Here is a 25,451-nt window from a genome sequence, read left to right on the forward strand (position 1 = left end):
AACCCACAGATATTTATTCTTGTGTGCATGTTTTATGTGAGGAAAAAACCAAACATAAAAGTTTCAGTTTATAAATATATGTGTTCAAATATCTATACATACTTGCATATGTATTTACAAAGTCATTGGTGAGTCTCCTTTATCCTCATACCTGCCCATAAAATATTGAAACTTGGACTGTCTGGAAATCTTTTAATTTTTCCACAGCCTTGTTGCAGGACATTGTCTTCTTCAATTCTAAAAGCCCTTTCAAATTAGTTGGGATGCTAGGGAATGTCTTCAAAATGGCCTATTTAATGCCCACACACCTGGCTGAAGGGTACAGAATCTATTCAACTGTTTGCCTGCTTGCACCTTGTCAGATTTGCCATTTGTACTCAGCCATATGTCCAGTGAACTCCAGTGACCTGTTGAAATCACAGATTTGGGGTCAATTCCCTGTGCTGTGATCTCCTTAATGATGGTGGCTCACAAAATTCCACAAGGATTACCCTTGAGCAAATTAACTTGATCCACATGCATTCTAAGATTTCCTAAATACTGGAAAGATATGAATCATTAGCCACATTTAAGGTTTAAAAAGAATGTCTGAATAATTGATTTCCTACAGCGACTTATTGGGAAATAGATAGGAAGAAATGCTTTGGTGGTTTACATTGTCTCTAGTAGCAAGGCTAGTTGCTATCTGTATTCTCTGCTAAGGTGGCTAGAATTAGAATAACCATTTCCACATTCCAGAAAGTTTTCTCTTGAGGGTTCATCTGAATTGAAGTGACCCTCTGCCTCTGCTTTCATGGTCGTTCCCTGAAGCCAATCTGGTGGTTGATACACCATCTGGAATGAAATTGGTCAAGTGAAGGGAAGAACAAGATATAGTCAACAACTGCCGGCTTAGGTCTCAGATTGCTTATTGACTGAATGTTGTGTTGACTGCTGAAAGACAGACATGCACCTGCTTACATCCTATTCTTTCCCTTTAAATGAGATTTGGTGGTACAGATAAGGCTAAATGAAAAGAATGAATAATAGTCCCTTCCTAAGACTTTCTAGATTTATTTTCTGATATCGGTGTGAGAGAAGTCTTTGAACTGACAGGCCAGGTTCTTAAAATGCAATTTAGATAAGCTTTTCTACATGTTTTATTATTCCAAGTGTTATGTTCTTCTAAGCAGCCTTCTTTGAGTACACTTGGCAGGTGGATTATAATATTTTTCTATATCTCATTGCACTTGACACACGTTTCTAATAAAACAATTATCTTCAGTCTCTCTTTTTGGTGTTCTATTGAAACTGGTAGCATTATAGCCTTGGACACTATTGCTAGGCATAATGTAACCAGATACAAGAAATAAAGTTCCAAGTGAACATCTCTGTGGTAGGTGAGGAAAGGAAGAGAAACCCATGAAGGTGAAGGATAATTAGGAAGTAGGAAAGAGACTAGAAGAGGCCAACACAAAAGATGAAAGAAACAGACAAAGACAACTTCTGAAGTATCAAGGAAGGAAGGAAACATTTCCAATGGCTTTGATTCTCATAATAAAGGATGGAAGTCATATATAGAGTAAGAAAAGACTAGAATTGGAGTTAGATTTTTTAAAAGTAGAAAATATGAAATATCTGCAGGAAATATGGTCAATTTTTTATTTTTTCAAATCCCTCTATTTTTTTCAAAAAGTTTAAATCACTTTGATAGCTATATAAAGAATCTAACAGGTCTCAGGAATGCTCCCCCAGCTCTAAATGATACTTCTTGCTTCCTTTTCTATCAGGTCTTCTATCTCTTGTAATTTATCATATTTCTTCCAGGCTCTATCTCATTGAATCTCTAACCCTCCTAAAAATTCATTTCTAGTGCCTAGTGCTGACACCTAAAAAGTTTAGTGAATTATTCTTTGTCATTGTCTTTGTGTTTTGTAAGATATTTACTGTGCATCCAGTTGTACAATATTTAAGCATAACCTGGAAATTCAGAACTATCTAATACTCAATGAAAATAGTCGTGCAAAAAGCCCAACTAACATCATACATCATTCCATCTTAAATAATTTTTAAGTCCTAACTAGTTAGGTGATGCAATACATAGCACAATTATATTGCCTATTTCTTTTTAGGCTGAAATAACAATGATATAACTTGATTTAGTCAATGAATGAAATTAACTTAAGTTTGATGAGGAGAGGCCAGTTCAATATACTTTAACCTATAACTCTGCCCTGGATTTAGACATCTGTGGTGTTTGAAATTGAGGTCAGAAGGTAGCACCTCCAGCACTTTATGGGCTGTACAGAGTATGGCCTTCTATATTCTGCTAGTGTCTCTCCCATAAGAATAAATAATAATTTAATGTAACCATTTAACAGTGTTATTATCATAACCACCACAATAATAATTATGATTTCAAATGTTTCACTCATTCTGCCCCGTTTGTAATTCACACACATACATCAGAAGTATTTATAACTACCCCAGTTTATAGATAGGAAATAATAATAATTAGAAGACCTTGAGGGCATTCTGTCATTATATGAGGTAATTTGTGTATGAAGCTTTTAAATTGATTTTCAAATTCTTCAGAACTCTAAGATGTATCTAAGTCAAACTTTCAATCAAAATATTTGCTAAGTATTTAAAAACAAACTCTATAATCTTTGGGGAAAGATTCATATCTTCTGGAAAAATGTACTTCAATTTTTCAAAAATAATATTTTTAATCAAATGAAAGATTTATGCTATATATGTTATTGTAACTATAGCAAAAGTTCATAATATAACCATTGTACTAGTTATATCTTCTGATAATAAAATCCTCATACCATTTCACAAATATAGAATTTGTACTTGTGATTCGGACAATGTATGCAGTGAGTTTCCACAAAAATAAGCTAATAGCCAACTTTTTCCTTTTTTTCTAAATTATTGAAAATGTGTGTGAAATAGCTTTTCTCTTCCCACACAGTAGTTCCTTCAACCCACATCTTCCTGAAGAGGGAAAGAAAAAAGGGAAGAGAAGGAAGGGAACATAGTTTCCTTACATGACCACACACAAGAGGACAGGAAATGGCCTGTTCACCAAGAGAAGCATTTTCTACTCAGATAAATGATTCTCCATCCCTTACCTACCAAAAAGAAAAATGGGCTTTACCAATGGGTTCCTGTGGGCCATATCTTCCTGTTTTTTCATCCTATCAAAGACTCATAAATTTTAGTGGTATTTATTTACATCCTTATTTTGGTTACCTATTTGGGTTATTTTTTAAATTTATTTTAAAACATTTAAGAAAAGATTAAATAGTTAATATTTAGGAAGGTTTTGTTCTTAAAGTTAACATAAGCAAATACCAGTGAACTGCAGTGATACTTTTGAAAATGATACCTTTATATAATAGATCAGCATGATCAATGTCATTAAAACATATTTTGAAAAAGCATTTATATATTTTAATTGCTACTTGTATATATTCCCTGTAATACGTATTCACTATATATGAACCTGTATCCCTCTAATTAAGTTATGTATTCTGTGTTGATATTATAATTGTGATGGTGGTGTTTAGATAAGATGAGGCAAAATTATTTGTGTAGGCAAGAGCCATATGGAACACGATGATGTTATCAAATGCTTTAATATATTTTTGTTATGGCTATGTATAGGACATGAATATTTCATTTTCTTAAAAGATAATTTAGACATTTTGAAAGAGTAAAACTCTTTACATTAAAATAGCTGTTCTTTATACAAAAATAAGACATTGTTTATTACATATAAATTAGTATATTATACAACTAAAGTTCAAATCAAGCTGGTATTTTAGACATTCCAATCATTTAAAATCAACTTAAAAGCACAATCATGTTTTGCCTTCAATATTTTTATTACAAAAGACTACTATGAATTAAAGTGACTGAAAACAGATGCTTATTAAGCAACAGTAAACTTAAGGGTGAGATTGCAAAATAGTCTTCATCTTAATTTCTAGAAAAAGTTTAAATGAAATGTATCACTAAAATAATATACATTTATAAGAAAACAACAAATCATAAGTAGTTTGTAAATATGTTACATATATCTTTAGCTATTAACTACTAAATGTGAGGAATTTTATATTATTATTTTATTAATAAGAACTTAATAATGAATAAATCTCAATAAATCAAATAAGACTCTTTCAGTGGAGACTATTTTAAATTAAATTTTCTGTCAATGTCAATCACTAAGCCAAATATGAGAAGGAGGGAGGGGGAGGGAAATGAGTGGGAACTGGGTAAGGGCTAATTGGGTGATGTAATTATGTATGTCTCCACCATTTTGCATTCCATTAAGATGTATGAATACAGTGCACCAATAAAAATTTTAAAAAATTTTTAAGAAGAGGCCAAGCATGGTGGCACACGCTTTTAATCCCCACACTTGGGAAGTAGAGACAGGAGGATTGCGCAGGTTCAAAGCCAGCCTTGCTGGCTTAAGAGACCCTGTTTCCAAATAAAAAAGTATAAAAATAGGTCTGAGAGTGTAGCCCAGAGGTAGAAGGGTTGCCAGGAACCCCAGTACCACCAAAAAAAATTTTTTTAAAGAATTAAAAATTTTTTTGTCTTCATTTGAAGCCTTTAAGGTGATTCTTCCTCTTTATGACTTAATTTCCAAGTCTTATTCATACATTCTTTTATTTGTGTATCATTCTACCTGATAAATTACCTTCAGGCCACTAAGCAAAATGTTTAATGCAGTTGCATTTTTTTTCTAGGTAGTTAAATTGGGTCATAAACTATTTTCTATTTTCCAAGTCTAAGTATTTCGAGAGTTGTTTTTTCCTTTGGAAAAAAAAATTCTAAGAGCTTTTCAAATAAAAATCTACAGTGGAACATGGTGGCACATGCTTATAATCCCAGCATTTGGGAAGCTGAAACAGGGGGATCCTGACTGCTGGACAGCTACTTAGGGAGGCACTTAGCAACTCAGTGAGACCCTACTATGTGAGACACTACTATGTGAGACACTACTATGTAGTGAGGCTTTCTGCAACCTAGTGAGACCCTGTTTCAAAATAAAGAGTTAAAAATAGGGCTGGGGATGTAGCTTGTAGCATCTTAGATGCCCCTGGGTTCAATCTCTTGTCCTGGAAAGAAAATGTGTAGGTATGAATGTTTCGGAAATTTTGCAGTAAACATTGATGTAAATTGCTATAATTGAAGATACTGAATGAACAGGGTATTTGTCCTTTGAGTTGGTGTTCTGGAAAAAATATAGAAAAACAAATATTAAAAAAATAAAAGTTCTGGCTCTTAGTATTGCAAGACACCTTAGAATCTGGCATTGTCTGTATATTTGATTTTTCAGTAAATGCAAAATTGACTTATGTGTAGAGAAAATGAAGACACGCATACTTGGAGTCCATCTGGGTGTTAAAATTACTGATATTCTTACTTGTTGCAATCTTTTTTTTTGCAGTTTTGCTAAGGGGAGGAAAAAGAGAAGAAGAGAAACCATTTAGAGACTGTGCAGATGTGTATCAAGCTGGTTTTAATAAAAGTGGAATCTATACTATTTATATTAATAATATGCCAGAACCCAAAAAGGTAAGACCAGAAGTGTTTATTTATGGGATGTAAAGCAGATCCTAGCAGAACTGCTGGATAATAAGATTGATTTGTGAGCTTATTAAACTGAAAAGAAAAAAGGTATATATACACACATATCATACACACATACAATTTATATATGTGTGTATATATACACACACACACACACACACACACACACACGCACACATATATATATAGTCTGAGTTGCAGTTTTCTCTCAGAGGTACTATGTTTTCCATGTTCATAGGTATTAAACACCCATGGTACCCTATCCTCCAACCATGGAAACTTTCATCCTCTTTTAAATTACCTTTTCCTTTATTCCCTCTTATTCCTGGAATACTCCATTGCTCAGAAATGTTTTCCCTGCACAGATTAAATCTGAAAGTCACATCCACCTTGAGTGAATGGGGAAGGGTTAGGAGCCATCTTCCCATAACTAAGGGGCCACACAATATCCAGTGACCTGATACTTGGGGAGGGTGTAGGATACTTGGAGCTATTTGCAGAATTACTCCCTCTATTAAAGTGGGAGAAACATACTCTATCTTAGCTCATAATCTTGAAAGGATTTACTTTTCATATTTACATAAAAGAGTGAGTTGGAGGAACAAATTCTTCAGTATGTTGAACAGGACCCAAAGTAAACTCTGAAGTGAGCAAACATTATCTCCCTGTGGTCACATCTCTTTTATGTACTCCCCTGCACTTCCTCTTTGAATCGTTCATCCATGCCTTCATTCAGTACCATTAAGTAGATGCCATTCACTTGTCAGTCCAGGGACATCCATAGGAGGCAAACAGTTCCCAATGGAGCAGTGAAGACAGATACACAGAAAGTTACAAAATACCATAGAAAAATGATGGTACAGTGTGTTTGTAGCAGGGTATATAGAAGCTTTGAAGTGAGATACCAAAAAATGGGATTAGAGAAGAAATACCTGCTCTTCAGTGTGTGAATCTTTATTTAGATGCCTAAGAACTCAAGAAGACTTCCTGTTCTTGCGTCATAAAGCATTTTCCTCACCTCTTTGCTGTACCTGAATTATCTGTTATATGCCCCTATTTCCTGTGAGTACTGTGCAAGTTCCCAGAAGGCCTTCCTTCAGTCCCCAGAGTAACTCTGCATGACTTTGTCACTCTCAGAATGCTACAATGATGTGCTTTATTATCTTTGATTTCCTGGGATTTAGCATGGTTTATGCACATAGTAAGTCCTCCATAAGTATGCTCTAGAATGAATGAATGACCTGCTGATGATGATATCAGTACGTCTCTATGTAGTATACAGTAAGTAAATCTAACTTAGTCTTCTTGCTTGTTAGTCTCCTTTGATAGACAAGAGAAATGCATCTTGGAAACCAGTATGCAAGATGCTATATAATTACCAGGCAGGGAGCCTGGACAGTAGCCAAGTCGGATCAGAGTCTAGTTTCCTTTCTACCACTGTCCCCTCCCTTTGATTTCAACAGGACCAGTGATTTAAGTTAGCTTCATATTTTCTCTTTTCTGGGACAATTTTTCTTCTCTAAAGAGACCTTAAGTGTTGTTCTGCTATTGGGGAAAGGATGGAGTGGATAAGCCCAGGAGGCAGGTAAGGTTTTACGCATCATAGCCTCCTTAGTTACCCAGCTAAGAAGTTGTGTTTCACCAGTTCTGTGAAAGATTTTATTGAATCAAATGTTCATGGCTTAAAGATAACAAAACAAAAACTGTGTGATTACAATGATATGTCTGGAAGTGAGTAGAAAAGAATAAGAAGGAGCCTTTGGGGTATCCTAAAACCATATCTAAGTTTAATTCAATACACACACAACATACAAATGGTATATAAAGTGTATGAGTGACTCTCCTGTGTGAGGAGAGGAAAGCTTAAATAAATACAACTCTATAATTTACCTACTGCCCCACCTAAGACCGGAAAGAACCCATAATTCTTCATGCAGGTTGCATTGTGGCTTATAACTTGAAACCATAAGAAAAGTGAAGATAACTAGAAATATTAAGTGATCTTCCTTTTAGACTTGTCAAGATCCTATTATATCCATGAATATAAAAATAGAATAATTTTAAAGGCTTTCAGGTTGAGAATGTTACCCTTTTAGCCTTTTTTCGCTCTGTCGCCAGTACTGGTATGTGGCCCTTCAGGAAAGAGGGCAGCCCAAATAAAGTATTGGTCAATCCATACACTTTAATTCATAAAATTTAGTTTATATACGAATATAGTTCATCTCCAGTTGAAAATATTTTCAGATGTGAAAGATTTACAGGTTATGTGCAGAACCTTTGTTTCTTTTGGGGAAGAAAAATGTATTTTTTTTTTACTGATCATCTTCAGCCATATTTACATAAAAGAGAGGGCTAGAAGACTCAATTCACTAGCTCAGTGGCAGATGCCCAGGCTATTTTAAGACAGCATAATTTAAATTTACATTTCATCCAAATGATGGATTTTTGCATAGAGTGGACCTTCATAGGTGTTCTTAATAAATAAAATTTATAATTATATATAATGTATATATAATATATATATTATATATATATATATATATATATATATATTTATTTATAATGGGGATCAAAATCAGGGCCTTCCGCATGCTAGATATGTGCTCCACCACTGAGCTATGCCCCAGCCCCTGAATATATAAAATATGATACCCATAATATCAAATATTGATGAAACTTCTGAGACTTGAGCCTAGGAAAAACTTATAGCCTGAGGAGGCTAATAGGAATATTAGTATATATCTACAAGAGGCAAATTTTATAACCTTGGAAACTGCTCTAAAAATAGTTTTCAAAGGGAAGGAGGAGAAGTTCACGCATAACCTGGCTAAGACTATCATTAGATTTAGCTTTGTTGGGAATAAAGCAAAGGATAGCAGAATGGGGCAAGAAGGGGGATGACTGAGCTCAGGGAACAGCGTCTGGCCCTGTGCTGACTTGGGGGTCTCCTCTCTTGCTTTATCCCTTCCCTTTTAAGATCAGGGATCTTTTCACACATATTAATATTGTTTTATTATTCAGGCTGACATACCTGTACTTTTTTGTAACACATTTTCTCTTAAACCCCTCATTATAGTCACTTTCCATGTTCCTGATGCAAATTTTCTGCAAGTGATTGAGAATCTGATGAACATGGCAGCTGGAAATGTGTTGAGCATTAACAGTTTGCAAGATCTTGTTCTGAGCACTTTACTTTCACATGTATGCACTCATTTATACTTTTAAACAGTCCTAGGAGATAGGTGCTCTTCCTGTCCCTATTAAAAAGTAACTTGTCCAAATGATATATTTGCTAAGTATTGAATACCAGATTTGAAACAAAGGTATCTGACTCCAAATTATACCATCTTAACTAGAGGCCTGAGCAGATAGTTATTTTCATTTTTGTTCACAGAAGTTGTATCATTCATAGCTTTTTAATATGAACTTATTGCCCCATAGAGGAGTGGACAAATATGTTATATAAGTGGCATCCACAATTATTAATAATTATTAATAATAATTAATCATAAGTATTAGGAAATTATGTAATTGATTCATGTTCTTAGTGCAGTTCACCTCATTTGACACCATCCCATAATTTCACTATCTTCTATTTTGATTTAAATCATTGGTATTCTCTTCATCATATGGAATGTGCTAAGTAAATTTATCATTGGAATCTTTACCTTTCCAAGTAAATAGTCATCATAGATAAAAAGTTTGGTGCTACACTTGGATATGTTTCATAACACCTTTGATTCTGAAGCTGTAAAAAGGATAAGAAACTCAGAACAGGGCTCTAAAAACAAAAGAAAGCAAAATAAAACAGTGACATATGTGTGCAATGGAATATGGACCAATCAATAAAATTAGGCTGTTTAAGAACTGACGAAAACAGTTAAAACAAATTATTCAACTTTAGGCAGTTTAAGAGTTGCAAGTTTAGCAGAGTTGTTATTATTTTATCATGTTATTATTATAACATGACATTATCTCATGCCAAAAAAGAAATGTTTGAAAAGTATTGTCTTTTCAAATGTGATGTGGAAGCCAAAGGTGATTTCCCAAGACAATTTGATGTTTCAAGCAGATAGAAAGTGAGAACTTGATCTTTGCTTCTTTCTTTTTTGCTTTCTTAGTATTAATGCTTTGTGGTTATTTCCATCTCTGATGTCCCTTTAATGCATAGTAGTAGGAAACAGAATTTTTTCCTTCGCTTTAGAAGTTTCTAAGACCAAATGTCCCATATCCAGCTTAGTTTCATCCAAGAACACAAACCATTAAATCATAACTTATTGTAAAATACTAAAAATTTGTTTCAGAGCTCATAATTCCCTTAATTCCTGGAAAAGGACTGTAACAAATGTGTTAAGCCTTTTTGATTTAAGGTTATGGAAAAATAATTAATGTCCACAAGGCTAATCATTCCAACTTGTATGGAACATAAAAGCATAAAAACTATGTGAATCAAATTTCCCCTTTTTTGTTTGGGTTTAAGCCTCTGTATTATGTTAAAAGGTGTTTAATGCTTGAAAGCCCTGACCTTGCCTGGGATAGGAGCCAGTTAAATTGTTTCTTGGATAGAACTCTTTCTAAGTCATATGATCAATATATGCGGCAGGCATCGCAAATGTATCAGGGCCTTGTCCACAGCAAGAAGCGCCAGAGAGCACAGACCACACAGTGTTGGCAAATGAACTTTTCAGGTCCTTTCCATGTCTCAAATCTTTCTGAAACTTCCTTTGTCTATTAGTCAGAGGGTTTTTATTTTTCTTCTGACTATAGACAAAATAAACTTTTTCTTTACTTTTTAATACATTTTTGTTTTTTTTTTCAAGAGCAAATTGAATTTCTTAAAAATAGATATATAATTAAAAGTAGCATGATCAAAGATTAGTAATGCCAATGGTTTTAACTAGAGGCCAATAATTATAATCAGGAGGAAAATGTATTGAGCTTCTACATATTTTGGTTTTGTATATCCCATATGTTCATTTAAATCATCTAAATCACTTGTAATATTACATATAACTATGTTTTCATTTAGTAAAATTTATGCTATATTTGTACTACAGCAGATAATTTATAATATAAACACATATTATTTACAAAATGCATCTTAGGGAAAAGAATAATGATGATGCCTTTTACATGCCAAACACTATTCTAAAACTCTAAGTGCATGAACTCATTTATTCCTCACAAAAGATGAGTTAAAAGAGAGCAAAGGGGGCATTTGAATCCAGGCAATGTAGCACTCAAGTCCATGACCCTAACCTGTGTGTCATCCAGCTCTATTGTCCCCATATTCCACAAATGGCAACTGTTGTCCTTGCTGCTTTTGAGTCTTAATAAGAATAGTGGTACATGTGTCAAATCCCTTAACCTTCCTGCATCTCAGCTCCCAACCCAGTAATCTGTGTGGGTTATTTCTACCTCCCCAGGGGGATCTGTTTTTTTCCTGGGTTAATATCTAAGATATAATCTCCACACTTAACATTTACAAGTAGCTGGATGCCTCTGTTTGAAAGGAAAGTTTTTGTTGTTTTTCAAATCTGCGAGTGATTTTGAAACAATGTGCATAGAATAAGAAATTAAATAGCCATTAAAAAGGTGCAGATAGTTTTTTTTACACTATATTTATAAACATAGGAATTACTTTCCCTGAGTATGTAAGTGGACCTTATAGCTAGTCAAAAATATTTTGACACATTTTTTATTAGAAAATTAAAATTTATAAGAAAAATGGGGGAGAGAAGGAGGGATTATTTGGATTTGCCAGTTAGGTCAGCATAAAATTTATTTTTTAATAATTAATTAAATGAGATTTATTTTAATCTTCTCTTAAATGAAAAGTTAATTCCATACAGAAACTAGTGATATTAGTTTTCTGTAGCAAAATGTTTCTTTGCTAATTTTATTTCCCCTTATTTTGATTAAAATTTTACCAGCAAAGATTCACCTTGGCCACTTCTGTTGAGTAACTACCTATGTTCTATTTAGAGTATAACATCTGATTTTATTCTCATAGGAATCCTCCAAGTTCTCTGGACAAGGTCACTAAGGGTTCCCATGAGTAGTTTCTTAATGTTTTTTATATCAACTTCTCTTGGACATGTGATTAAATTAATTTTCTGCCTAACTCAACATCCATCTCTAGCTTTCTTTCTAGCAAGTTTTCTTATTTTATCATGAATACATTTCTGTTTATTCAACAAATATTTATTTAATACCCGGGCTTGCTTAAGCTCTACTCTAAGTTCTGGGAATAGCATCAGATAAAACCAAATGCTTGCCCATTTAAGATTACTAAGGTACTCTAAACATCTTTTTCTTTATCTTTAATACTTTTATTTGTATATTACAGTCTCAAATCATAATGTAGTTTATTGTGATGATGGCATACATGCACACAGCACCTAGTGAGCTTTTCCCTGGCTCCCTCCACTTCTCTCCTTCACCGTGTCATGATACTGAAATTGGTACTGGTATTATCTCATATGTATAAGTCCCTGGAAGTGTTTTCTTTATTAATTCTGCCTCTCCCCTCCCCCCAGACCACCTTCCTTGCTCCACTGGAGTTTCTCCTCCATTATCCAGAGTCCTTCTTTTATACTGACTCTCTAGTTTCCACATATGAGAGAAAACATATGGCCCTTCACTTTCAGTGACTGACTAATCTCACTTCACATATTGTTCTCAAAATGTATCCGTCTTCAACATATTACTTCCACTGATTTTGGTTAGGCATATGTGGGACTCAAATCCTAAATCTATTTCAAATCCTCGAATCCAGTAGTAATTTTTAAGTATAACTATTTGGTAGATTACGGAAATACTCTAAATCTACTTTTTCATCAGTAAAATGGAAATAATAATCATACTTTCTTCATAAGGTTGCTGTGAAATTAAGTGTATTTAGCAAGAAGGTTAATTCAAAAGAAATTAATATCTTACTCATTTTTTAATCCTTGATCTACCTCCAGTGGAACAGTCCAACTTTTCAGGAAACTTCTCCCTTTGCATATCTGTGTTACCTCATACACTAAATGTCCCAAAGGATGATTTTTCTCTCTTACATGTTATCTCTTTTTCTTAAATCTCTCATTACATCACTGTCTTTATTATTCTTCAGATAACTGGAGTTGAACATGATGAACTCCAGTGTCTCATAATCCTCTAGTACCAGTCACCATTTAAACTAGGAGGTGTTCCGAGGACATGGTCCATATTTTATTTATAGCCTCAGTTGTATTACATAATCGATGCTCAGGAACCCTTGTTGAGTGAAAAAATAAGCTAATGAATAAATTAGAATGAAGGAGGAGGAAAGACTAGCTGGCGGTTATGGAGAAGGCAAGGAGCAAATGGAGAAGCATTAAGGAATTAGAAGAAGGGGAACCCTGGGAAAGAAGATAATTTAAAATTTATAATCTTGGATGTGAGTCGATTGTTAGAGATGATAAAGACATACAGCAGCGTAGGTAGCTATTGTCAAATTAGAGGGACAGCCCCCAGGAGAGCAGTTGTCGAGCTTCATAAGCTCACATGGGCATGCATAGTTTAGCTCTTTTCACTCTTTGTATGTCCATGAACAATTTGTCCTTTGAATGACAGTTCTGTTGTTTTCATACTCTGTGGCCATTTGTGCTCCAAATGTAGTGCCTTAAGGAATACGCTGAGGTCTTTCCTTTAATCACTCTTATGCCTACACCACCTTCCTGCCTGTTGCATGTGATCCACGCCTTTACCCAACCTTCAAAATGCATTTGTATTCAGTGGTGGGGGAATGAAACTCTCCATGGCCCAGCCCTTAAGTGATCAAGCTGCCGCCTTCACACTACATCAATGACAGTGAATGTCCTCTAAAGATAATCTCATCACAAATAGGTTTTCCTCCTAGGGTGGACTCTGGAGGAAATGAATCCACTTTTAAGTAAATATTATTATATTTAGAATAATTGAAATAAGCATAAGTGTTGTAAAGATTTGGATAACTTTTACACATGGGAAAGAAACACTTGTCACAGTCAGGAGGAATATGATATATCATGGTCTCCTCTTATTGCTCATGACTAACATTTGGGCAATAATGTGTTCTCCAAATGCTGAGGGCCAAATTTTGCCTTTAATGTAATATTGAACAATCAAGAATAATTAGTGTAGTATTTAAGTGTATAAGACTTAGGAAATGCAATGTGATAGCGTTAAATATAATTTTGTAAAATAGCTATTTTTCCTGGGACATTTGTTATTATTTTACTGCCATTTCAATAAAACATGTATAAATCCAAACCTTACATTTTGGCTATAAAATGTATTTTTGGAAACTTAGGTAGCATTTTTTACGCTTAACTTATATAAGTGCTCATTTCAATTTAAGATATAGCTATTTATTTATCCTTGGTAATAGAAATCGAAGCCCCAGCCCTATTTATTTTATTTTATTTTATCTTGAAACAGGGTCTCACTAGGTTTCTAAGTCTCACTAAGTTAATGAGGCTGGTTTAGAACCTGTGATCCTCTTTTCTTAGCCTCCCAAATATTGAGATTACAGACTTATGATATAGATTTTTTAAAATTGTTTTAGAGTCTAAGTCTGATACTGTTAATTTTCAGCTGATGATTTATTTATTTATTTATGTAGTACTGGGGATTGAACCCAGACACATTCTACCTCTGAGCTGAACTCTCAGCACTATTTTTTATTTTATTTTATTTTTTGCAGTACTGGAGATGGAACCCAAGGGCATTCTACCTCTGAGCTCTACTTTTTTTATTCTTTACACTCTCAGCTCTACTTTTTTATTCTTTATTTTGAAATAGGTTCTCAATGAATTGCAAAGGGCCTCAGTAAGTAGCTGATGCTGGCCGTGAACCTGTGATCCTCCTGTCTCAGCCTCTCGAGTACTAGGATTACAAGCTTGCACCACCATACCCAGCTTACTGATATAAATTTTTACAACTAATTTTTGTACAATTGATGAAAAGATAAGAAACCAAACTACAAAACTAATGCATGTGTATCGATGTTCATAGCTGCACAAATCACTATTTCTAAACTATGGAACCAGCCAAGATGTCCATGAACAGATGAATGGATTACAAAACTATGGACTAGGTACACAATAGAATTTTACTCAGCCATAAATAAAAACACAATTGCATCATTTACAGGGAACTGGAGGATCTTATGCTAAGTGAGATTAGTCAGTCACAGAAAATAAGAAATCAGATGTTTTCCCTAATATAAGAAAGCTGGGGAGAAATGGGTAACAGGAGAGACAATTGATGAAATTCAAATAAATAGCAACTCAAATATGAATTATGGGATGAAATAACCAATAATATTTTTATTTAATTTTTTAATGTAGTTGTTTTTCTTCTTCTTACAGGCCTATTGGTTTATCCAACTTATTTTATTTTGAAATATTAGATATGTATTTCTTTTAAATAAAAAATTTTCACATACCTTTATTTTTCCTTTCTCTATCAGGTATATTGCAACATGGATCTGAATGGGGGAGGTTGGACTGTAATACAACATCGTGAAGATGGGAGTCTGGATTTCCAAAGAGGCTGGAAAGAATATAAAATGGTAAGATGGAAAAACTTAGGTGATTTTTAATGGCTTAACTCAAGGTTATCTTCACTAAATATATATGATAAACCTCTGTGTTTTGGGATACTTTTGAGTTATTTTAAAAATAAAATGCTGCTCACATTCAGGACATTATTTTCATTAGAACCAAAACATTCATAAATCATTTTTAGTAAATGATTTCCATGTGTGCATCAGAAAGACTATAGTATTACTATAATTATTTGGTGAATTGTCATCTATTGTCTGGATTCATTCCTAGTTGGAATGAGGGTAGAGGAATAGAACTCAAACCAAGCTGGATGCATGAGCAGGACAAGAGAGCTGTGCAGTGCAGAGCTGCACATTACAGAGCCAGGCAGGTACCGGCAGGGGCCTCCCTCACAGGGTGGCAAGCTCTCCCTACTGCTGAATGGAGCTCTTCAACATGACATTTTCACATGGCTAGGCTGGGCGTTGGGGAGTACAGTGATCCAAAGTTATCAGACTTCATGTTGCAGTTGTCATTGCCAAGAACAGAAGTGGCAGCTTTCAGGTCATGTAATGTTTTATTAGACCCAGAAATGGCACAATGATATTTTCACTGCATTCGGCTTGTTAAAGTTGATCACAGGGCCAGTCCAGATTTAGAATGAGAGGAGGGCACAACAGTAAGAACCACATGGTTCATGGGGGTCTCTAAAATAACAGCAAACCTCATCATCGTTATCATAATCACCATTGCCTTCATCATCATAGCTGATGTTTTAATGAGTAATATGTCCCAATCCTATCAAATTTTATATGAGTTATTAATACTATCCCTGTTTTAAGAAGAAATCAAGATCGTGGAGATTAACTTTTCCAAGATAATACACAGATGATTTATCAATCCATAATCCAATAATCTCATGGTCAGTATCTATAGTTTTAACTACTAAGATCTGCTGTCAGAATGTCAAGTCACAGTAATGCAGGAGGATTCCTATTTATGGGCTAGATATCATTATATTTTATATAAAAACACTTCTGGATAATTTCTTGGTTTGAGTTTTTGACAAATTCTTCTCTGTGAAAATTAAATAAATAAAATTATAAATGCCATAAAAGTGCAGTAGTAGCTATAGTCCTATCTTGATGCCCTTGTAAATAATGTATTATCTCTATTTGGTTGCCCTCACAGCTCAACCATTAGTAGGTTCATATTTGGTTGAAAAATAGTAAACAAAAATTTTAATGAATGAATGGAGCTATCTAGTGTTTCTGTCTACATTTTTTATGAGATGCTGAGCTGAACCCTCTGAATGCAGGTTAAAATTTGGAGATATACAAAGTTGAAATTTTGGACCATAGACTCAACATAGAACAGTAGGCTGAAGCCAAGATAGAATTTCACAGAAATAATTGTAAAATATTTTACTTAAAGAACAATATAAAATGCTAACTGCAAGAATATAAGGTAAAGTTAACATTTTGGCTTGAGAACCTAATATTTGGAAAATGGAGAGATTCTTTGGCTCTAAGCTCATTTTGTGTTGTTGGCTACTAAAAACCAAATATTAATACATTAGTAGCATTCTCTCTCTATCTATCTCTATCTCTATCTCTCTCTTGTATCTGCCATGGCCTTATTACACAAGAACATATGATTTCAATTTCAAGTAGGTGAACTATCATAGATAGTTCACCTATCTATGATTAGAAGATGATTATCTTCTAATCATATCTATGATTAGATATGATTAGAAGTAATCATAGAGGTTACAAGCAGGATGGGAGGAATCTGGAAATATTGTCTAGAACAAGTGAAAGTGAATAGTTGAGATTGTTTAACCTAATTTAAAAAAGAATTAGGCATAAACCTATCTGCTGTTTCTCTAAAAAACTAACTTGATGGAAGCATGTGGTACTGGAGCCTACTACTCATATTGTGGGCCAGGGACCAGCAGCAATAGCATCATCTGGGAGCTTTTAGGAACTCAGGATCTTAAGTTCTATGCCAAATTTAGAATACACATTTTTACAGTATTTTAGAGGGATTTCAATAATGGATTGGAGGTACCTATCAGAGAGGCAAAATCTGACTAAGTATAAACAATATGCTCAGATGTTAAATTATTTCTAACAAGAAATGGACTTTGTCTTAAGGGGCAAGCCCTCTCTCCCTCTGTCTGGGAAAACAACCCAGTAGAAGGAAGATCTTCATCTTCAGGATGGTTATGAAGAATTGGGATGTTTGTTAGGTCAGATTCTAAGCCCTCTTTCTGCTTATGTGACTACAAATATATGGAGAGAAATCACCTAATTTCTAAAAAGGAACTTGAAATATGTCTATATTGACAGGTTGGATCTTTGCTGTTCACAGTAGAAATGATTTTTCACAAACCACTTAACCCACACCTTGGCTTTCTCATTCATTAAAAAGAGAAGAGTTGCCGGGCATGGTGGCGCATGCTTGTAATCCCCGCACTTGAGAGGCAGAGACAGGAGGATCGCGCAGGTTCGAAGCCAGCCACGCGTGCTGGCTTAAGAGACCCTGTTTCCAAATAAAAATGTAAAAATAGGTCTGGGAGTGTAGCCCAGAGGTAGAAGGGCCTTCAGGAACCCCAGTACCACAAAAAAAAAAAAAGAGAGAGAGAAAAGTATACCTTATCTGCATTGCAGGAATGCTGTGGGCTTAGAAGTAATAAACTTAAAGCATTGAATTTTCAGTAACTGGTAGTTATTATTATTATCTAATATTAAAACATCAAATATTTTAAAATACTATAAAATTTTACTTAACTGCAAAATAGTTTGTAAGCCACATTAATCACCACTAAAATGGAATGTGAGGAAGTCATCTGAAAATCAGACTATAAATATAGATTCAGGCAAATATGAAACATTATTATTAAAGTTAGTGATAACATAAATGGATATAAAGTTGTCATCATTGTGATTTTTTAAATCGTGAATTACTGGCTGTAAACATCTGCTACCTTCTGACAAGTGACAAGCTGGGTACATTAACTAAGAGGTACTAACTTGTTAAGAATGGAGTCAATTAATGTCTGGGAAATATTTACTGAATAAATTCATCTATTTTAAGCAACTCTTTTTTATTAGTGAAACAAGACTGGAATTATTCTTTAATCATATTTTATAAATTTTACCCCTCCCCCTTTTCAAATAAAAATGATCATGCTTTATTCAAACTTGAAAAATGAATCACCTCAATGTCAAATTTTCATGGTCAGAACATGAGATCAGCTCCAAAATGCTGAAGCATGCTGGCAAAAATGAGTTGAAAGACTATTTTAAATTAAAAGAATTCGTCATATGTTGTAGCTTGGTTAACATTCACCAAAATACATGGTACAAAAATGTTTCAGCTGTTTCCTTCAGAGCTTTTCTTTTAGCTAAAGACAAATAATATGATTCCACCCAGAATGGATGTAGACTTCTTATGCCAGTTCTTAGGAATCACACCTGCTTCTCTTCCCTGCACCCAGAGCACTGGCTGCTCACTTCTTTAGCCTCTGGTACATATCCTTTGGGGACACAGAATTCATTGGTAGGCACCACCTCCCCTGTCTTCCCTGGTCTGTGTGTTTACAGAAGGCTACCCTTCTTCCTTAGGCAGAGTCTAGCAGCGCTGTATCATCTCTCCTTTTCTGCCCTTCCTCTCTCCTTCTCTTCATGCTGGCTCATATCTACGGGCCGCCTCTGGTCCCTTACTGTTTTTAGAGTTACAGTTATCAACATGGGAAATTAAACCCATATTATATACTATCACCATTATTTATAGTATGGAAGGCTTGCAATTTATTTGGCTCTCAGCGTTGATTCTTAAGCCATCAGAGGTCTTTCACCTGAGTTTTGCTTTCACTTAACCTTTCATATGAGGAGATCCAGCAAAATCTGGTTTATGGATTTGTGAAAATGTTTGCTGACAGGGAAGTCAGGGGTGGACTTTTTAATGGAGCACTTAGGGGACCACATTAACTCCTTCAAGCCATAAGCACAGTATTTAGAAACAGTAAGGCTTATCAGCAGTTCTTTGGCTGCATATAAAGCTGTAGAAATTTAGGAGTTCAAACAGTACCCTAAGTGGACTACCTTTATAAGGGTCAGTGACGAATGCCCTGTAGACAAAAGTGCTTTGTTTGTAAAACAATTACCCCATAAACAAAGCTTCTTTTGACACCAATATTTTGGTCTTTGCACCATACCTTCTTGGAGATCCAGAAACTACTAGAAAGAAATTGAGAGCACATGTGTTTTTTAAGTGCATTTTTACATCATATTAAAAAGAGAAAAATGCTTAAGAAATTAAACATTTTGAAATAAACAGTTCTTGTGATCTTTCTTGGGCTGGGTACTCAACTGTTGATACACATCTAACTTTAACCTTTTGAAAAGCCATAGCTCAGTACTGTTTTCTTTAATAAATGAATTAAAAATTAAACCTGTAGGATATGTCTTATTTCAATGCTAGTAATTAATAGTTCTGATAGTTGCTTTCAACTAAGTGCCTGTGAAAAAATAGCCATATAACTTTCTAAATACAAAGATGACTTAGTTTCCCCATAAAGGTTTGGATTCAATACGTCTGAAGTGGGCTTATTGAAACTATGTCTGGTTTCAATTTTGTTTCTTCTATTAAAAAGTCAACATTTCCTATGAGCATTGTCAGACAAAACAAATAAAGTATCAGAGACAATTATTTTATTAACTTGGAAAAAGCATAAGCCAAAATTGAACATTTCTGTAAGTTTTGGCTAAAACTAATGAATGTTTGTCTTTCTGCTACATGCATTTTTTTTAAAGTAAAATGTGCCTCTTAAGGCCAACTTTAAGTCAGCATTGATTCTGGTTAAGTTCTAGTATATTTTCCCCTTTTATTAAACTACTGGAGAAGTAATAAAATTGATCAGCATGGAGAAGTAATAAAATTGATCAGCAGTGAATCTGAATTACAATATTAGAGTGGCTTGTGTGATTATAATTGACATAACTAAACAATAGTTTTCATGAAAGTATATGGAATTGAATCATGGATTTATTCTTGAAAAAAGAAATTCTATTTTTATTGATATTGCTCATTCAATGATGCTTTTTTAAAATTTAGCAAAAATATAAAAGATTTTATTTTTGTTTATGCGGATGTTACAGGATATTTTTGAGGGGGATACAAATTGTGATAAGCTGTTACGTGCAATAATGTATAAACCTGTTTTTTGAGATGGGCTTTCGCTGTCTCTGAATTTTAGGCATAAATTTCTTTGTTTTGTATTTTTTTTTTCAAAACAATCCCATCTACCTAATCAAAACTTGCCTCCTGATACAGAGCTCAGTATAAAACGGGACTTTTACTGACCTCATTAATAAGTACTGGGAGGGGGAAGGAGTGGAGTGGGATCCGTAGGGAAATACACTGAGGTCTGTGTGCATGTTTCTTTCACTCTGAACATCATGAGGTATAATTACAATACGCCAATAAAAGTATATAAAAAAAGATGATATTTTATGCTTTCCATACTCAGATAGTTTTATTTGATCAGCCATTATTCCACATCATATTTAGAGGATTCTCTACTTTTAGTTCATGGTGGACTCACGTATGAAACCTTTTAAATGTACAGATCTTTAAGTCCACCTCAGACATACTGAATCCAAATCTCCATGGAGAAACTGAGTCATCTCATTGTTTAAAAGCTCCATGAATATTTCTATTTTATTTTATTTTATTTTATTGCAGTATTGGGTATTAAACTCAGGGAGGCATACCACTGAGCTCTATCCCCAGCCCTTTTTATTTATTTGTATTTTGAAACATGATCTTGCTAAATTGTCCATGCTGTGGTCAACCTAGACATTCATTATTGGGAGGGGGGGAAGGGGAATGGGGGTGAGAGGGCATGAAGCATGATCTAAATGTACACCATTTTCAATATGTTCCACATATAAATAAAATAAAATATGGAAAAAATAAATAAATTGCCCATGCTGGACTCAACTTTATGCACCCCCTACCTCAGCCTCTCAAATTACTGGTATCACAGACCTGCAACACCTCACCAGGTTCCACAGCTATTTCTGATATACATTCTTAGTTGAAAGCAACTATCATAACTATTAATGTATCAGCATGGCTATATGACCCTAATATCACCTCCTTTATAGAGCCTAAAATTTATAAGATAAGGGATTAAAAGACATGGGACCAAGGGAGATTTGATGGAGACAGGTACTCTTTACATTAAGAAGCAAAGGTTAAGAATAAGGTGATTTATGCTTTCATTTGCATTATTGTTTCATCCAAATTACAACCAGTTGGTTTTAATCTTTTACCTAATAATTAATTTCTTGGACTAATATGATGGCAGTATTTGTTTGTATAAACCAGCACCCAATTTATCACAACAATGCATTAGTCTCTAGTATCTGAAGCCTTTCAAATGATTATTTAAATAACACCCTTATGCCAGGTGTGATGGCACACACTTGTAATCCCTGCGCTTGGGAGACTGAGATAGGAGGATCGCATGGGTTCAAAGCCAGCCTCAGCTACTTAGTGAGGCTTTCAGCAACTTAGTGAGACCCTGTTTCCAAATAAAATATAAAAAAGGTCTGGGAGTATAGCCCCGAGGTAGAAAGCCTCTGGGTTCCACCCCCAGTACCACCAAAAAAATAAAAATAAATAAATAAATAAATAACACCCTTATTAATTTTCAGTGAAGACAAGATGCTGGAACTTTTTTCCCTTTCTCATGCAGAGGAAAAAAGACCAGATACCCTCAAATAGATCAGTCTCATGAAAAAATGGCCACCAAACAAAACTATTCTGTATTGTAATATACCTTCCAATGATAGTACCATAGATTTTTGTAAAGTACTTTCCATGCATCAAAACTCAGAGTTTCACATGTATGACATTTATCTAATGTAATGCATGGAAATGATATTTTTAATTCTTTTTTCGAAGATGAGAAAACTGAGACTCAAAAGTAGGAAATCCCATATTGAATATGTCGAAGAGTAAGACCTTACATTGGAGGACAGATAGGAGATAGAGTTTATTTAACCCAAGCCACTCCGCCATTCAAAGGCATCATTTCTGTGGTTGTGCCTGCCAAACCCTCTGACGGACGGTTTACTAATGTGGGAAACCATTTCCATTTCCCCTTCTTCTGTGTATTTTTCATCGTTATGATGAAACCGTTGTTTCTGCTTCACTGCCTTTGGCTAATTCAGAGGTTTCCTCCCTACATCATCTCACAGCCATTTTGATTCATTGGAGTTAAACATTTTGGTCATTTGGACAGTTTTTGGGGAAGATATGTGAAATTATATTTTGGTTTCTAGAGGCAAATTTCTCTGATTTCTTTTTAAAGTTACTTCTTTCTGAAAAAAGAAACAGCAGACTATTCAAAGATGGGTATTTCCCCCTCTCAGGAGGAGAGACAGGCCTGCATGCATAGATGGGGATGGGGCCTTTGTGGGGATGATTCTTATGCTGTCCACTGTGGAGGATCAACGGAGTTATCCCAGCACTTTTCCCTGGGGGAAGCTCGAGAGCTTTATCCACACAACGCTTTCAACAGCATGGAAATATGTGACCTAAAACTTAACACTTCATCATCCCCAGCCTTTTTATTCACATTCAGTATAATTGCTCAATGACTGCACAGAAAAGGGAGTCATCAAGCGGCCAGAGGGAGAGTTTTGACATGTCTAAGCTGAAAAGAAATGTAAGGAAATTCCCAGTGATCTTCTTTTTCTTCCCAGGGGCTGCTGCAATAGAGAAAGTGCTAATTCTTTGACTTTCAGCCCCCTGTAACTTTCTGTTCTGCTTATGCAATGGAGAAGGTAAGCTTTGCTCTTCTCCTTAGTATGTAGCACCAGCTGCCATAAGAATATATTTATCCTTAGCACATTCAAAATTGTTTTAATATCTCGTGTCATTGAAGAACTTTTACAAAGTGTGATCAGAGCAGAATCTTAGGAACAGAGCAGCAAGGAGCCACTGGAGTGACAACTCTCACATTTTTGCTCTGAGTTCTAAGTAGATGATCTTGAGAAGAATATATACCCAAGGCTGTTCATTTAATCAAGAAGCTAAGTTAAATTGGGGAATAGCTATAAAAGTGTTCATTCAGATGTCAACAGATTTTAATGTTAAGTATAAAAACATACACTCATTTACTCACATTTAAATATGTAGGGCCAAACTCTGGGAGTCAAGGTCAGTGGTTCCTCTATATATCTTTCCCGTAAGAGAATGCATCAAATGTCTGGCTTCATTTCTGTGAAATAAGCCAGTGCTCAAAGACACATTTAAAGCAATATAAGTTAAAAATACTCTAAAATTTTATTATTTGTCTCAGTATTTTAGAGTCTCAATACCTATTTCAAAAGTATTTTAGTGACTTACTTTTACTGAGCAAACTCAGATACATAAATTATAATTTATAAAACACAAAATATAAAAACCTTTCCCCGTTAATATTGAACTAATTTGCATATGATATTATAATTATCAAGAATGGACTTAATATCAAATACCTATGGCCTTTGATAAGTAATTCTGTTGACAGTAGTATACAGTATATTTAATAAAGTCTTAATATACTCTAGGAATAAAGAAGGGCGAGGCGGCCGGGCGTGGTGGCACACGCTTATAATCCCTGCACTTGGAAGGCTGAGACAGGAGGATCGTGCAGGTTTGAAGCCAGCCTCAGCTACTTAGTGAGGCTCTAAGCAACTTAGTGAGACCCTGTTTCCAAATAAAGTATAAAATGGGTCTGGGAGTATAGCCCGGAAGTAGAAAGCCTCTGGGTTCCACCCCCAGTACCACCAAAAAAAAAAAAAAAAAAAAGAAGGGCCAGGCGTGGTGGCACACACTTGTAATAGTGTTTTGGAGGCTGAGACAGGAGGATCGCACAGGTTCAAAGCCAGCCTCAGCTACTTAGTGAGGCTCTCAGCAACTTAGTGAGATACTGTTTGCAAATAAAGTAGGTCTGGGAGTATATCCCGGAGTTAGAAAAGCCCCTGGGTTCCACCCTCAGTACCACACACACACACACACACACAAAAAAAAAAAAAAAAAGAAGAAGAAGAAGAAGAAGAAAAAATAGGACTGGAGGTGTAGCTCAGAGGTAGAATGCCACTGGGCTCCATCCCCAGTACTGCCAAAAAAATAAAAATAAAAATAAAATGAAGAAGGAATATAGAATATTCATTTTTATAGGCTGGGTAAAGAAGAAAGCAGTTAGCTGGGCATGGTGGTGCCCTCCTGTAATCCCAGTATTTAGGAGGTCAAGACAGAAAGATCTCAAGTTTAAAGCCAACTTCAACAGTTTAGAGAGATTCTCAGCAACTTTACAAGACCTTTGTTTTAAAAAAATCAAAGTTAAAAAGTGTTGAGGTGTAGCTCAGAGGTAGAATGCCCCCGGTTTAAATCCCAGTACAGATAGATACATTGATAGATAGATAGATAGATAGATAGATAGATAGATGATAGATGATAGATAGATAGATAGAGATAAGTAAATAAGAAAGCAGTTAAGAAAACTATTATAATTCTATACACTTGATAATATTAATTTCAAATTAAAGCAATAATTTTCTAAATTCTGTCATTTGAGAAAACAAGGGCTCCCCATCGGTCTTTTGATACTTCACTCATACTTTTTTAATGTAGTAAATCCTTATTAGTTAAACCTTTATTAATCAATGTCTCAATCAACCAAAATTTGTTTCTTTGTGAAACACCAGAGCATATCCTATGATTATTGTAGGTGATCTGCTAAATATTAGTGTATACAAGACAAATAGAAGAATTTACTCATATGCAGATTTGTGTGGTTTCTTTTCAGATCTTTGATTCAATGTGGAGACAGGTATTTTTGTGTTCAACTCAGACTCTAATGAAGAACACTGACCCTCAACCATATTGTCTACAGGAAGTTGTTTAAGGGTGCTTCTCAAATACCAATGCAAAATGCTATCATATTTTTACTCCCTCCCTCCCTCTCTATTCCCTTCCTTTTTTTCTTACTTCCTTTCTTTCTCTGAATTTCAGCAAACATTTTGAAAGTTTTCAATGTACAGTGACACTGTAGAGGATTCATAAGTACAGCAGATTTTAGTGTCAGCTCATATCTGAACCAGTAAAGCAAACATGTAGATTAATAATTAAACCAAGACAGGTGTGGTGTCTGTACAGACTTATAATCCCAGTACTTAGGAGGCTGAGATGGGAAGATCACAGGTTTACAGACAGTCTCAGAAATTTAGCAAGGCCCTCTGTAAC

The 25,451-nt window shown here is 34.8% G+C and overlaps 1 protein-coding gene across 1 annotated transcript in view; it reads left to right on the top strand.

The window, feature by feature from the left end:
* The window catches only part of ANGPT1 (angiopoietin 1), a gene marked incomplete at both ends in the record, with an annotated part of 246,280 nt that overhangs the window by 179,404 nt on the left and 41,425 nt on the right, over positions 1–25,451 (top strand). The window contains 2 exons of the mRNA XM_080693637.1: positions 5,447–5,574; positions 15,068–15,169. Of these exons, the coding sequence (XP_080549763.1) occupies positions 5,447–5,574; positions 15,068–15,169 (230 nt within the window). The remainder of the gene's footprint in view (positions 1–5,446; positions 5,575–15,067; positions 15,170–25,451) is intronic.

Source organism: Muscardinus avellanarius, assembly GCF_963383645.1.
Source record: "Muscardinus avellanarius genome assembly, chromosome: 4".
Classification (NCBI taxonomy): domain Eukaryota; kingdom Metazoa; phylum Chordata; class Mammalia; order Rodentia; family Gliridae; genus Muscardinus; species Muscardinus avellanarius.